Below are 12,631 nucleotides of genomic sequence, written 5' to 3'. Positions count from 1 at the left end.
TTGTCCAAATCTAATGGGGAAAAAACAAACACGAATTGGAAACTAAGTTTTGTTTACGGCAACACAACAAATAATAAAGAGTGCATCACTTAATTGTTATTCCATCAAGGTATCACAAGACACGGAAATATTAGTCCGGATGACCGGATCTCTAGTCTACTTGTACGTTTCTCTGTTGTATAATTTCTAATTTTTGAAATGAAAATTGACTCTAGTCATTTCCAACGGGATCACTATAACAACATTTCAGGTGGCTGATGCAGCCAATCAAATTTACTTAAGAATTTAATTTCTTGTTGGCTCAAAAGAAAATTTCGTAGAATAAAATAAGGTAAAAAAAATGCACTCCAATGACTTCAACCCTTTGCATGTAAAATTTGTACTATGATATCTCCGACTAGCGAACGTCGAAACAAGATGTTAAATCAATGTTAGTTAACATACAACTACAAGCAGCCTTTAGAATACACCTGAGCCTGACTGACTGCGTCCACGAGGTCTTGCAAAAAGTTAGCCAGATTTCAGAGTGTTGCTAAGCCTGCATTAAAAAAAAGAAAAAGAAAATAAAAGAAAAATGAACAATCATTCCAAGTGAAAGCAGGTTGTGTTATATATATATATTTTAAAAAAACTTAATAATGTGATCCTCATTTGCTAGACTTAATCTGCATATCAAAAAGGGTTTATAGAGCATACCAATCCAAACCCTCGAATAAACCTTCTCCTTTTATAGCTGAAGTTTTGAAGATAGCCCACTGCCGATTTTTTATCTTGTGAAGTTCCAAGGCTTCTGTTATTGCAGCATCGTCCAAAGCACCAGGAAGATCCTGTGCATTTATAGATAAGATCTCATTGCATCTTTAGTGACAACATAATACTTCAGTAAGATCTCAGAAAATGGAAGGAAATGAGTGTAAAGCATCAAAAGATTATAAAACTCAACTTCCCTGTACAAAAAAAAAGTAGGGAAAGAAGAGAAATAAGTAGTTGTGTCAGACGGGAGTAATTCACTGACCTGTTTGTTAGCATACACAAGGACAACGGCACCTTTTAGCTCTTCCTCCTACAAAAAAAAAAAAAAATTAAAAATGATGGATTACCATCATAGATATAGCCATAAAATAAATATGTAAATTCATCCAATGCAATATATTTGATAGAAATCTATGAAAATTTACAGTGCTTTGCCAGCATACATATGACTGATGGAGTGTTACATGCTGTTCCAATGAATCCAAATTGTAGCTCTAAAATTATATGATCATCATATGATATAGAGATCAGAGATTCGATCATGATCTTGTCCATGTGGAACTTTTTATGTTATTGTTCCATCAAAATAACGTGTTAAGAAACTAATAATCCAAAAACATACAATGGTTTCATAGTTCTTTAATGGATAGTATTATGACTCATTCCCAATGCTCTTAACTTCCGCAAGTTATTTATCATCTTTTGAGGTTATTATATTTAGAAACCAGATGGACAAAATTGACCACAACTACATGTTATAAATAAGATTGTAGCATGAACTTCTCCAAGTGTGACAAGAAAAGATAATAAATAACAAATAAAAGTAAATAAGGATCAGAACTCATCACAGCATGCTGAAATCTTGTAGTCATTTATATTCTAAATCTCTAAGATCCAATCTATGAACAAGATTTCTAAGATTCCAACAATGTTTGGCACTTAGTGCTACAGGTGCTAAAAATTTTAGTTGATATCCCCCCCATCCCCCACCATTTTTCAATTACTACCCATATCTCTTGCAGCTATCTTCTTTGTTGAATCTTGTAGTCATTCATATTCTAACAATCTAAGAACCAAAACTAAAAGCAAGACTTCTAAGTTTCCAACTCCTCTATTTGGCGCTTAATGTGTATAGGTGTCAATTTTTAGTTTAGGCTTTCTGTTCCCCAATTCTCTCATAAGTAACTTCATTGTTCTCTGCAGCTATTGGTGATGGGGACCATGGTTTAGAAAATGGCAATCTGGATCGTAGGATATCCGGGATCAATTGGGATTGAGTTTTGTAGCGGAATCATACAAGATCGCTATGATTCTACACTTTGAGCATAGAACACACAATATATAAAATCGAAGCTCATTTAAAGATCTCCATTTATCAATGGATGTAACCTGTAACCGCCCAATCTTAGGCCCAAAAAAACATCGTTTAAAGTCTTTTCGGAGACTCCAACCAATTTTTGTCATTGTAAAAGGGTTATTTTTGTCTTTTGCATTGTTAGGGTTTTGAGACTATTTAAAACATTTTTTTAGTTGATATTCGACAGTTTTGATCCTCACAAATATTTTCTTTCGTTCCTTTCTCCAAAATTACAAAATTTGGATGTCTATTTCCTAATATTCTGCTGAATGAAAAGGTCTTTAGAAGATTGTTTCCGGCATGTGTTCGAATCAACATAATCAATATCTGATCCACCTAATCCAATCCTGACCGGTCTAATCCTACCGATCCGATCCTAACTCTAAATCAATCCTGTGTAGGATCACGATCCTACAAACTATGATGGGGACCATTACAACAATCACATAATGGTGATTGTGAAAATTCAACTATGGTGGCAAAAAAGGCGAATACACTCGCCCCCAGCGCCCCCGGCAACCCATCTCAGGGCCAACACGGAGGAGATAAATCACGGGCGGCTACTAGCGTTTGGAATAGTGACTAGCACATAAGGGAGGCATTTACCCCGGCTTTGCCGAGATTCGAACCCCAGACCTCATGGTGGCAATACCTCATGCACTAGCCACTAGACCCATCCGAGGGGACGTGAAAATTCAACTATGAATACATTCTAAATGAATTCATTGTCGATAAATCTTTATCTTTGATAATGCATTAACAATTGAGATTAAGATGCACGAGAAATGGTAATTTTCATGCACACCAAAATTTGAGGCCAAACACAGACTAGCATATATTCAATCAGCAGATGAACTAAATGGTATGACAATAAAAGACACAAGAAGTGACTATCGACTTGTGACTAACTTTCCCAAAGTATTTATCCTTTGACATTTGAAGAAATCATCAAATCTATGATGATATTGCCTATGATAATCCTGATAAGTGGTACTTTCTTTCTGTTATCAGAGTCATGCATGCAAATGTTATTCAGTTCTTCAATCAAGTGACTATATAATAAAATTCTATTGTCGGGCGACAAGATTGTAAATGGTATGCAGCAGCACATAGATTCTAGGTCTTGCTTAACTCATGCCATTTAGAATCCATAGCTAGTTCAAACTAACAAAACAGTGGTCTTCAAGAGATGAGTTGGTCTTCAAGGATGGAAGCCAGTAGATTTTTCAAGTGTTGCAAAAGGTTTGCCAGCTTCACAAAAATAAACACCCTACCATACATGAAGAAAATGATACATATTTGGATGCAGCAGCATAGTTCCTTAAGGGCATAATAAACCAGTGATGTCGAAAATAAATATGATAACTATACATTTGCAAACAATGTGTGGACACAGAATCAAGACCATTAAATTCCTTATTGAGTATAATGATCATCTGATGTGGACTTAATGAATTTTCTTAGTAAAATTTCTAATTGCCTAATTTAATTTCAGGTGCAATTGGCTGTCATCTAACTACAAAATAAAAACATATATTTGCAACTTATATACCTCTAAGATAGCATGGAATTCATCCTTAGCTGTAACCAGCCTGTCAGTGTCACTCGAATCAACAACATATATGATAGCTTGAGTGTTTGGAAAGTAGCATCTCCAATATGGTCTACAAAGAAAGAAAAAAAAGCATGATGACTTTAGTTATTATAGTGCATCAATAAGTTAGTACATATGCCAAAATAAATAAAACAATATCTGTGGGTATACATTATTAGACTTTGACTGACCAATGGCCTAATCCAGCTATGACTCACTATTAGTATATTGGTCAAACTAATGGAATCAATAAAATCATATGTTTATATTAAAATATTCAAACATCTGAGTGATTTATGATATTATGAGAAAATTTAAAATATCATAATTCACATAATATTAAAGATAATACAATTTTTTCTCAGAAATTGAATTCATGCATGTACAAACTAGGATAATACTCTCACAGAAAAAAATATCCCTTCCAATTTTTCAAGGAGACTAAATCCAATATGAAACATAATGAAGAACCAGCACGTGTTGATGTGCAGAATATGAGCTCCAATCAAGAGTAGAATTATTTGAGATGAGAGTTTAAAATTGTGTTCCCATAGAGAGGTAGAAACTAGAAAAGAAAGAAAGATAGGGATGAAAAATGAAGGAAATAAATAAAAAAACCTATTTTTCTCTAGAAAGGAAAGAATGGAAATAAAGAGGAATTAGGAAATGTATTATATCCTCATTTATTTTCTAAAAAAGTAAAGATCAGACAACACTTGAAGTGATGGCAAATGGACACGAGTTAGAGCATTGTGAGGTAGTTGTGATGATAACTTTCATATATTTGAGAGAGTGAAAGGGGGAAAAAACCTCTCAGTTCCTTTCCACACCTCTCTCTCCAAAAAAAATGCAGATTTTTTCTATCATTCTTCCTCCTTTCTCTAAAAGGAAAGGCAACCCAACAGGAAAGAATTTGACAATGGACAAGTAAATTCAGAAGATGCAGAAACCATGGTAACATTGACAGGTAAAAACTGGAAAGGGACTACCTGATACTTGTCTGTCCACCTGTTCAGTTAAGCAATAAAGTCATGTCAGAAACAAAATCATCAAAAGATACAACAGCAAAGAAGGTTTGTAATATATAAGTCAAGATCACTTCATATCTATCCTTAGAAGAAGCAAAAACAACTAAAAAACAAACAAACCATGAATTCAAAGTAACTAAAATTACATATCTATCCCATAATTTAATTCTCGTAAGGCCACATTGGCTACTAATATCTAGATTTTTCATTTTTGATTGTGTTTACTAGTTAAGAGAGTGCCAATGTAGTCTTACAATAAATAAAATCAAGATCCAAGTTCATGAGGTTGACTCAAATCCTAATGCAATTCTAAATCTCTTTGAACCGGCATTGGTGTTATCCTCAACAGAATGCAAACATCCACTAGGATAGTCAACAGTGCATCCATTACTAAAGAATTGAAAGTTTTAAAGCAAAGAACTGCTTTATTTTATGATAAATCTCTGCACACTATAAATAAATACTATATCATAACCAAACCCAAAATGTTATGGCTGGCATTAAGCTTGGTAGGCCAAACTTCAACAATAAGTACAAAGGGGTTGATTAGGTTAGCATCTAGTTTAAGAACTCATCAGTGTGGCATTCGATACAAGCTAGACAATATATCAAATGCAAACAAATGGAACAATCAATTATACAAACGCCAATGGGTTTTGAAGGAAGAAGTAAGCGCTCCTCAACAAAAAGCAAAGCAAGAATTACTTTGATTCCAAAGTGAATATTTTTATTTCTAACTTGAATCCAGGCAAGAAGGGATCAAGTAATGCTCATCAATTAGGTAAAAAAAAACTATAACTAGTTTTATGCAAGTCTATCAGTAACCCCGCTCATTACCATAAACTCGCTTTGATTCCTACTTTTTTTCTTAGCATTGTGCCATTGAAGAACAAAATTTTTCTTTCTAAGTAATATCGATCCATTTCCTTAACCCAATAAGCAGTACAGAGGCTCAAAAAAATGTGCCAGCAATGAGCACCAAACCCACATTCTATAATCAAGAGGCTCCAATTCACACTTGGTAGATCTAGTTCATTTTTGTTCCTGAATGAACCATGAAGCTCGCTAAAATGAAAAGTGGAATGCTTACATCTTAAATGATCGATGTTATCACAAATATGCATCACCGTCATCATTCTAGGATCCTATCCAAACATCACTAAGAGAAATGATAACACCATCTAAACCTAACTAAGCATCAACCACAAGTGTAGCAAGAAAATCTGATCAATCTACCATGTCAATTTAAAGACAGTAGTATCTACTAACAGAAAGCATTTAGATCAAACAAAGAAATATCAGAGAATGAATGACGTACCCAAATCCCAGACTTGCAACTTGATATTGTTGTATTGCACGGTTTCTACATTAAATCCAATCGCTGAAACAAAATAGAAATGGAACAAGACAACCAATAGTTGGAATCTTCCAAACTTCAAAATGGAGAGAGAGAAAGAGAGAGAGAGGAAATTCACCGACTTGGTATCGTAGAAACAACCTCGCCCATCTGAAGCCGATCTGAAACAAAGCACCAAATCAACCCCACAGATCCAAGGAAATAGTGAAGGAACAAGGGAGGGCGGGGTGTAACTCACAGAGGATGGTGGTTTTCCCGGCATTGTCGAGGCCAAGAACAAGGATCCGCGCCTCGCGGTTGCCGAAGATCGAGGAGAGCATCCGAGTAAAGAGGATGCCCATCTCGTTTATCCAGGAGGTGCGCCGAAGATATGCTCGAAGAGATCTCAGATCCGAGGAGCAGAAACCCTAGTCACTGAGATCGGTCAGGAATCAATTAGAGCAACCGCGAGGAGAGCATCCGGGTGAAGAGGACTCCCGTCTCCTTAATCCAGGAGGTGCGACAGAGATATACTCGAGGCGATCTCAGATCCGAGGAGCAGAAACCCTAGTCATTGAGATCGGTAAGGAATTAATTAGGCATCAGAGAAGAAGAAGAAGAAGAAGAAGAAGAGAGAGGTGAACGAGACAGTGCAAGAGAAAGAAACCTTGGAGCGGGTGAAAGGAGCTCGCAATATTCTTCCCTTCCGACGCTAAATACCCTTTAAATACTCCTCATAATTAAATATTTTTTAAAATATTTAAAATAGAATAAAAAAATACCTCTTATTATTATTATTATAAAATAACACTTCATTTTTTTTTAAAAAAAATATAAATCTCATTCTGCTTTGGTCGAAATCATTAGAAATTAAAGTAGTGACTTTATTTAAAATGGCTTCGAGTAAATTACATAATATTTTTAACCAAAACTGGTTGAAGTAAATTTGGTCAAATGCTTTAGGTTATAATAGTTTTAATACAAAATGGTTAATAGTATTTAATAAAATTGTTCTATTAGTATTTAATTAAATTTTTATTAAATTAGCACAGTACATTTATGGAATTTTGATCACTATTAAAATAAATTTAATTATAATTATTTAATAATTTTAAGTACATTAAAATAATTTTGAACAAAATTATTACAAGAATATTTGGAGAAATAATATGAAGTGAATTTTTTTTTAAAATAGAGTGTTTTTTAAAATTATTATAAGAATATTTTGGGCAAAGAATGATGACGCAAAAAAAAAATCACATGCTGTGGAGTATCCCGCGACGCCTTCATTTTGGACCACTCCCCAGTCTCCACGCCTGCACCCGCGGCGAGCCAACGACCTCTCTCTAGAGAGCGAGCGAGCGAGCGAGGAGAGAGAGGTACCGAGGGAGGAGATATGCTATCCATGGAGCTTGTCCTTGTCCGTTCTCCTCCCACTCTCGGCGTGAATGCATCGCCTTCCTTGCTCCCCCTCCATAGCCGGCGCCCCGCTCCATTCCTCTCTCCAAGGCGTCAGCGCTTGTTCGTTTTACGTCCTCCGGCTCCTGCATCACTACCCGTTGCCCTAGCTCACAACGGGACCGTCACATCGGTGTGAATCTCTCTTTTTCTTCACTTTTTCCGCGAGTTCCTTTTTTTGTGTCAATGAGGAATTAATTCTGAGCCCTAGATGGGGAAAGCCTTCGCCTTCACCTTCTCTTCCACGATTAATTCTTGAATTTGGTATCATGTGCGAATTTTCTTCACTGTAGAAGTCCACGACAGGAGCCATGGTGTACTAGAGAACAGTATTAGTATGGAAAAGCTTTTGTTTTTTTTACATGAATTGTTAATTGAAAAAGTTATGGGAAGGTTGCATATTTGTATACTGTATTTCTTTGGTTTGCAATGCAAATTTATATGCACAAGTTACCTCTCTGGCTTTCCAAATAGAAGGCAATTTACATGGCCATCTAAAGAATGAAAGGTGAAATTGGAAAGCATCGATCAGTGCTGAAAACATGGGATTTTGCAATAGCTGAAATCCTAAATCTCTACAGCTAGTTGTTTCCATTAAGAACCACTTCTCATAATGAATTGTTAATTGAAGCTAGCCAATAATTCTCGTGTTTAAAAAAAAAACTTACGAAAAGCTGATAATGTAGGAAGAGAGGCTAATTGAAGTAGGTTGTATTGTTTACAGTGGGAGGCTTACACATTGAGCTTTAAATGATTTGCAAGTGGGAAATCGAGTACTTAGAGTGTCGTTTGGCTTGGGAAATACCAACAAGGGTAATCTTGGATCTATATATTTCTTGTGTTATTTTATCTTAGTTTCGATAGGGTGGACCTGGTGGTTACAACTTTTAAGGGTTCTGTTTATGTTTTATGGTATGATCAAACAGTTATCAATTGATATGCACTTAAACTCATTGCACCTAACCTAGCTGGAATCTATTTCATCCCTGTGCTAATACTACTGTGAGAGTATAATGATTTCCATGTGGTTTTCTTAACTTTTTTTTTCCAATTAGTATTGGCTACAATGAACATGGTTCTGTAAATCATATTTGTTGGTTAAATTTTTGTACTTTTCAAACTGTAGCAAGACAATGGGTTTTACACAGTTGGTGATTTTATGACCAAGAAGGAAGATCTTCATGTTGTAAAGCCTTCTACATCAGTCGATGAAGGTAACAATTGTTAACTTTTTTATTCTTTTTGTCCATGGAAATTTTCTGAATGAACACATCAAATGAAATGAATAGCACTGGAGCTCTTAGTAGAGAATAGGGTCACCGGCTTTCCTGTGATTGATGATGACTGGAACTTGGTATGCAATTTTCTTCGCTGCATTTCTTTTGTTTTCAGTTATCAAATACTTCTTTGTGATAATCAAACATTTTAAGAATAACTTGTTGCCACAGAACATTTTCTCCATATCTTAACTATTATTTCTTGATGACTATGGGAAAATTGATTCATCCTTTTTCATGTTTCACCATATGACTTTTTTAAAGAGAGTTGATATGTTTCAGTTGATGGATTTGAATATTTAACTTGTACAGTTATCCAAGAAAAAATGAACTATGGAATAAAAATGTTGGAATAATGGAGAATAGAACAACGAATTCAAATGAGTTTATCATATCACCTTTTTTTTATACATATCACTTTCTTCTTGAGAGGTGGATATATTTTAGTTGATCATATAGTAGTTATGCTAGAGCTGAAGATTCTATCTTCTCATTGAGGGTTGTTAGTTATGTATAAGGAACGCCACTTTTCTCCCTTTTATTCCTTGAGGTTCAGATATAATAAAGAATGATATACTACATCATTTAGATGCAAAAGCAATTATGACTTTCGTTATGAATAGTTGATTTTTGACAAATTCTCTTTAAGAACAATAGAAATGGAAATGAAGATGTAATAGATATAAGTAAAGCTGATCTAGGTGAGTTGCCTTTTGTCAAAGGAAAAAATGAGAGGGAATGGAAAATAAGGGCAAGAATTGATGGTGCCACACTCTGTTGCAGCAGTCTGCTCTCTTCTTTCATATCCCTCTGACTTTTAGTTCATCGTTATTGTGTCCCACAAATGTTGATTTTATTATACTGTACCTTGATTCCTCTCTACTGTGTGGAAGTTCATCTTTAATTCACTATGCTTATTTTGTTTGCCTTATTGTTTAATGATTCACTTGTCCATGTTTGCCAATGAATTCTTTAATCATATGGCGCCTCCTCTTTTGGCTTTGCAGGTTGGTGTGGTTTCAGATTATGATTTGTTAGCTCTGGATTCTATTTCAGGTTTTGTTAATTATTTTTCATTGTCAAAACTGAATGTACTGTGTATGTAATTCTACCAAACTAAAATGCATATTCTGTCTTTTTAGAGTACGGAGATTTTAGGAATCACTCTATCATTTTCTTATTTGTTATAAAAGTTATCTGTTGTGCCTCATAGGATTGTTATTCTTGAAGGTTTTTAACTCTTGCTTAAGGTTCTAAGTTCTTGATTCTAGTTCTACTATTTGCTTTCTGCATAGCTTTTTCTGAAGCAATATGGAACAGATTGCTTGATTGCAAAACTTTATGCATGTCATAATTCTATAATATACTAATTTATTACCATCTAAGAGTGTTCATCATGTGCCATGCACATGAGAGAGGTGCTGTAAATGTAATATGGTTGGCAACATTACATGAAAACTTTATGTGGTCTCTGGAAAGTGATACGATGTTAGTCAAATTACTCTTATTGCAACTGCAAGAATTGTGGTTCCTTTCGAATGGTTTTATGCTGTCTGGGTCCTAGTGAAGGTGGATGGTTGATTAAGTTAACGGTTCATAGGCTAAATAGGTCCTTCAAGAAAGCTGATATTTGTTGTCACTATCGTTTGCAGTTGGAATTGTGACTTTCACTTGATTTTTTTTTGAAAAAAAAATCTAGGAGTAATTTTCTATAACTTAGAACACTAAAGGTACCTAACATATTAGGAGAAGGTCTTGCACTTCTATGCTTAAGGCATCTTGAAACCATTATTTCTCAAATATAATTATTTCCTTTTACAACAAGAGCAATGATTTAGATTTCAATTTATAGTTCTATAATTCTATCGTAGACAATGCACTATCTAAAAGTTCCTATTCTTCTCAGGTAGTGGACAAACTGATACAAGCATGTTTCCTGAGGTTGATAGTTCATGGAAAGTGAGTCATATTTGCTTTCTTTGTTTCCTTGTAATACATATTATTTCTCTGCTCAATAAATTTTTTTCAGAACAAATATGGTTAGGTGATACTGCAAATTTGGTTTGTTTGAGATATTTTTTGAAACAAGGTGAATTGTTGCTTCACTAAGCAGTAAGCAACATGGTCTCTTTTTTATGGCCCAAACTCTATAGTCAAAGATTGTTAACTGTTTGCCAATACTCTCCATGGTAGTGGTATTAGACTTTCAATAAATCATATAGCTTCAATTAAGGATCATAATGTGTCATCCTGTCAACATGTTAGTCCATAATTATAGAATGCCATTAGTTAATCTCTGATAGTCAAGTTCATTAGGGGATTTTTTTTCATAATATATGGTGATGCGATATAATTGTTCTTTTTTGTTTCAAGAAATCTTGCAAGAAAATAAATGCACCTGATAAGGCAAGAGCTCATCCATGGAACTTGAGAAGCCCTATTGTTGCTAGATTATATTTACCTCTTAACGTAGTTATCTCAGCAACAAATTCCTGTATTGTTTATTGGCCTATTGGTACTAGTTCCTTGTGGATCAGTGTAGATTACTGGGAGCATTTTTATATTGTAATGTGCATTTTTTTATACTGCAGTTGTGGAAGTGAAACATGCAGGAAGAAGCATTTTTGTAAAATTTATTATTTACCCAGACAATGTCAAATTCTCGTGGATGATACATTGAGATATACGACCCAAAAAAGATACTATTTTGTTTCCTTTGGAATAACTAGACCTGTATGCACACTGAATTATGTGTCAGAATGCGGAACCTCACGTTCTTATACTGTTGCAGACATTCAATGAAATCCAAAAGCTGCTACGTAAAACAAATGGTAAAGTTATTGGTGAGGTGATGACTGATGCCCCTCTTGTGGTTCGTGAAACTACCAATCTTGAAGATGCTGCGAGGTTCTACACATTGTCTCCGATCTTTATGTTTCAGCAAGAATGTTGAACTGCTAAACAAATTGCAATTGCTAATTGCAGGCTGCTACTGGAGACAAAACACCGCAGATTTCCAGTCGTTGACAGTGCTGGTAAATTGGTATGTGATGTTCCAGACTTCCAGTTGTTAAATTGTGTGTTTTTTTTTAGTTCTTGCTATTGAGGTTTTCAACATGCCCACTGAAGGTAGGTGTTATCACGAGGGGAAACGTGGTTAGTGCAGCACTCCAGATAAAGCATGCAAAGAGGGTGAATTCTTGATTCCCGGATGGGAAGCACATATTAAAGGAGCCACTACGGATTATTAGACCGCACTGCTGCAGTTGTCTGATCATTGAGACTAGGCTTTTGATGCATATTTATGTTTTAGATATCTTAAATTAGGATACATCAAAATAGGTATGGACAGTGATTATTGATCATGTGAAGGCTCAGTTATGTCCCTGCTTTATATTTTCTCAAACGAACATGAAACGTGGTCGTTGTTGGCCCCCGATAGACCCCGGGTCAACAGGCCAGTTACTTGTTGACCTGATTAAACGGGCAGGAATTGGAATCAGCACCAGCCTATCTGAGGCCGGGTTGATTATGGTTCCCGTCTCAAAGTAACCGTAAATAGGCTATTTGAATTGCTGGTTTAATTATTTTTTTAATCATTTTTTAGTTGAAAGTTGTGGCGGTTCCGAAAGTTGGAGGTGGTGGTTAATCGATGGTTTTAGTTGTTAGAAGTTTGTTTTTTTAAAAAAATAGTTGAAATTATTGGACCATTTTATATCGATTTAGTGTTGATTATGTTGGATTGAGTCACACGTAGAGGTGAATCGTGTGGTTTTCAAAATTTGTCTTTTCTTTATAAATTTAAAAGCAAAGTACGCAGCGGAAGAC

At 35.1% G+C, this 12,631-nt stretch overlaps 2 protein-coding genes across 2 annotated transcripts; one reads left to right on the top strand and one right to left on the bottom strand.

Annotated features, from left to right (window-relative positions):
* Window positions 1–351: 351 nt before the first annotated feature.
* Window positions 352–6,779, bottom strand: LOC122037989 (ADP-ribosylation factor 1). The gene is made up of 9 exons (XM_042597504.1): window positions 6,736–6,779; window positions 6,328–6,635; window positions 6,212–6,250; window positions 6,051–6,113; window positions 4,694–4,712; window positions 3,663–3,774; window positions 1,016–1,063; window positions 697–827; window positions 352–538 (listed from the first exon to the last, which is right to left on the bottom strand). Exons 2-9 carry the CDS (start codon window positions 6,428–6,430, stop codon window positions 511–513), a joined length of 543 nt encoding a protein of 180 aa, XP_042453438.1. The 5' UTR covers window positions 6,431–6,635; window positions 6,736–6,779; the 3' UTR covers window positions 352–510.
* Window positions 6,780–7,346: 567 nt separating this feature from the next.
* LOC122037988 (CBS domain-containing protein CBSX1, chloroplastic-like) lies at window positions 7,347–12,168 on the top strand. Its single transcript, XM_042597503.1, has 8 exons — window positions 7,347–7,659; window positions 8,653–8,740; window positions 8,816–8,880; window positions 9,811–9,859; window positions 10,710–10,762; window positions 11,595–11,710; window positions 11,789–11,846; window positions 11,933–12,168. Exons 1-8 carry the CDS (start codon window positions 7,465–7,467, stop codon window positions 12,005–12,007), a joined length of 699 nt encoding a protein of 232 aa, XP_042453437.1. The 5' UTR covers window positions 7,347–7,464; the 3' UTR covers window positions 12,008–12,168.
* The last annotated feature ends 463 nt before the right edge of the window (window positions 12,169–12,631 follow it).

The sequence above is a fragment of the Zingiber officinale genome, chromosome 1A (genome assembly GCF_018446385.1).
Source record: "Zingiber officinale cultivar Zhangliang chromosome 1A, Zo_v1.1, whole genome shotgun sequence".
NCBI lineage: Eukaryota > Viridiplantae > Streptophyta > Magnoliopsida > Zingiberales > Zingiberaceae > Zingiber > Zingiber officinale.
The sequence above is the reverse complement of the archived record's forward strand: the minus strand, read 5'-3'. Positions and strand labels throughout refer to the sequence as shown.

What these genes read in the sequence shown, in the direction of transcription:
- LOC122037988 (XM_042597503.1), top strand. Translation starts at nt 7,465, where the DNA reads ATGCTATCCATGGAGCTTGTCCTTGTCCGTTCTCCTCCCACTCTCGGC. An exon ending in ACAACGGGACCGTCACATCG is followed by an intron (nt 7,660 to 8,652) that starts GTGTGAATCTCT and finishes TTCAAACTGTAG; the next exon opens with CAAGACAATGGGTTTTACAC. An exon ending in AGCTCTGGATTCTATTTCAG is followed by an intron (nt 9,860 to 10,709) that starts GTTTTGTTAATT and finishes TATTCTTCTCAG; the next exon opens with GTAGTGGACAAACTGATACA.
- LOC122037989 (XM_042597504.1), bottom strand. Translation starts at nt 6,430, where the DNA reads ATGGGCATCCTCTTTACTCGGATGCTCTCCTCGATCTTCGGCAACCGC. An exon ending in CGGGAAAACCACCATCCTCT is followed by an intron (nt 6,251 to 6,327) that starts GTGAGTTACACC and finishes GCTTTGTTTCAG; the next exon opens with ATCGGCTTCAGATGGGCGAG. An exon ending in TTATTCGAGGGTTTGGATTG is followed by an intron (nt 539 to 696) that starts GTATGCTCTATA and finishes TTTTTAATGCAG; the next exon opens with GCTTAGCAACACTCTGAAAT.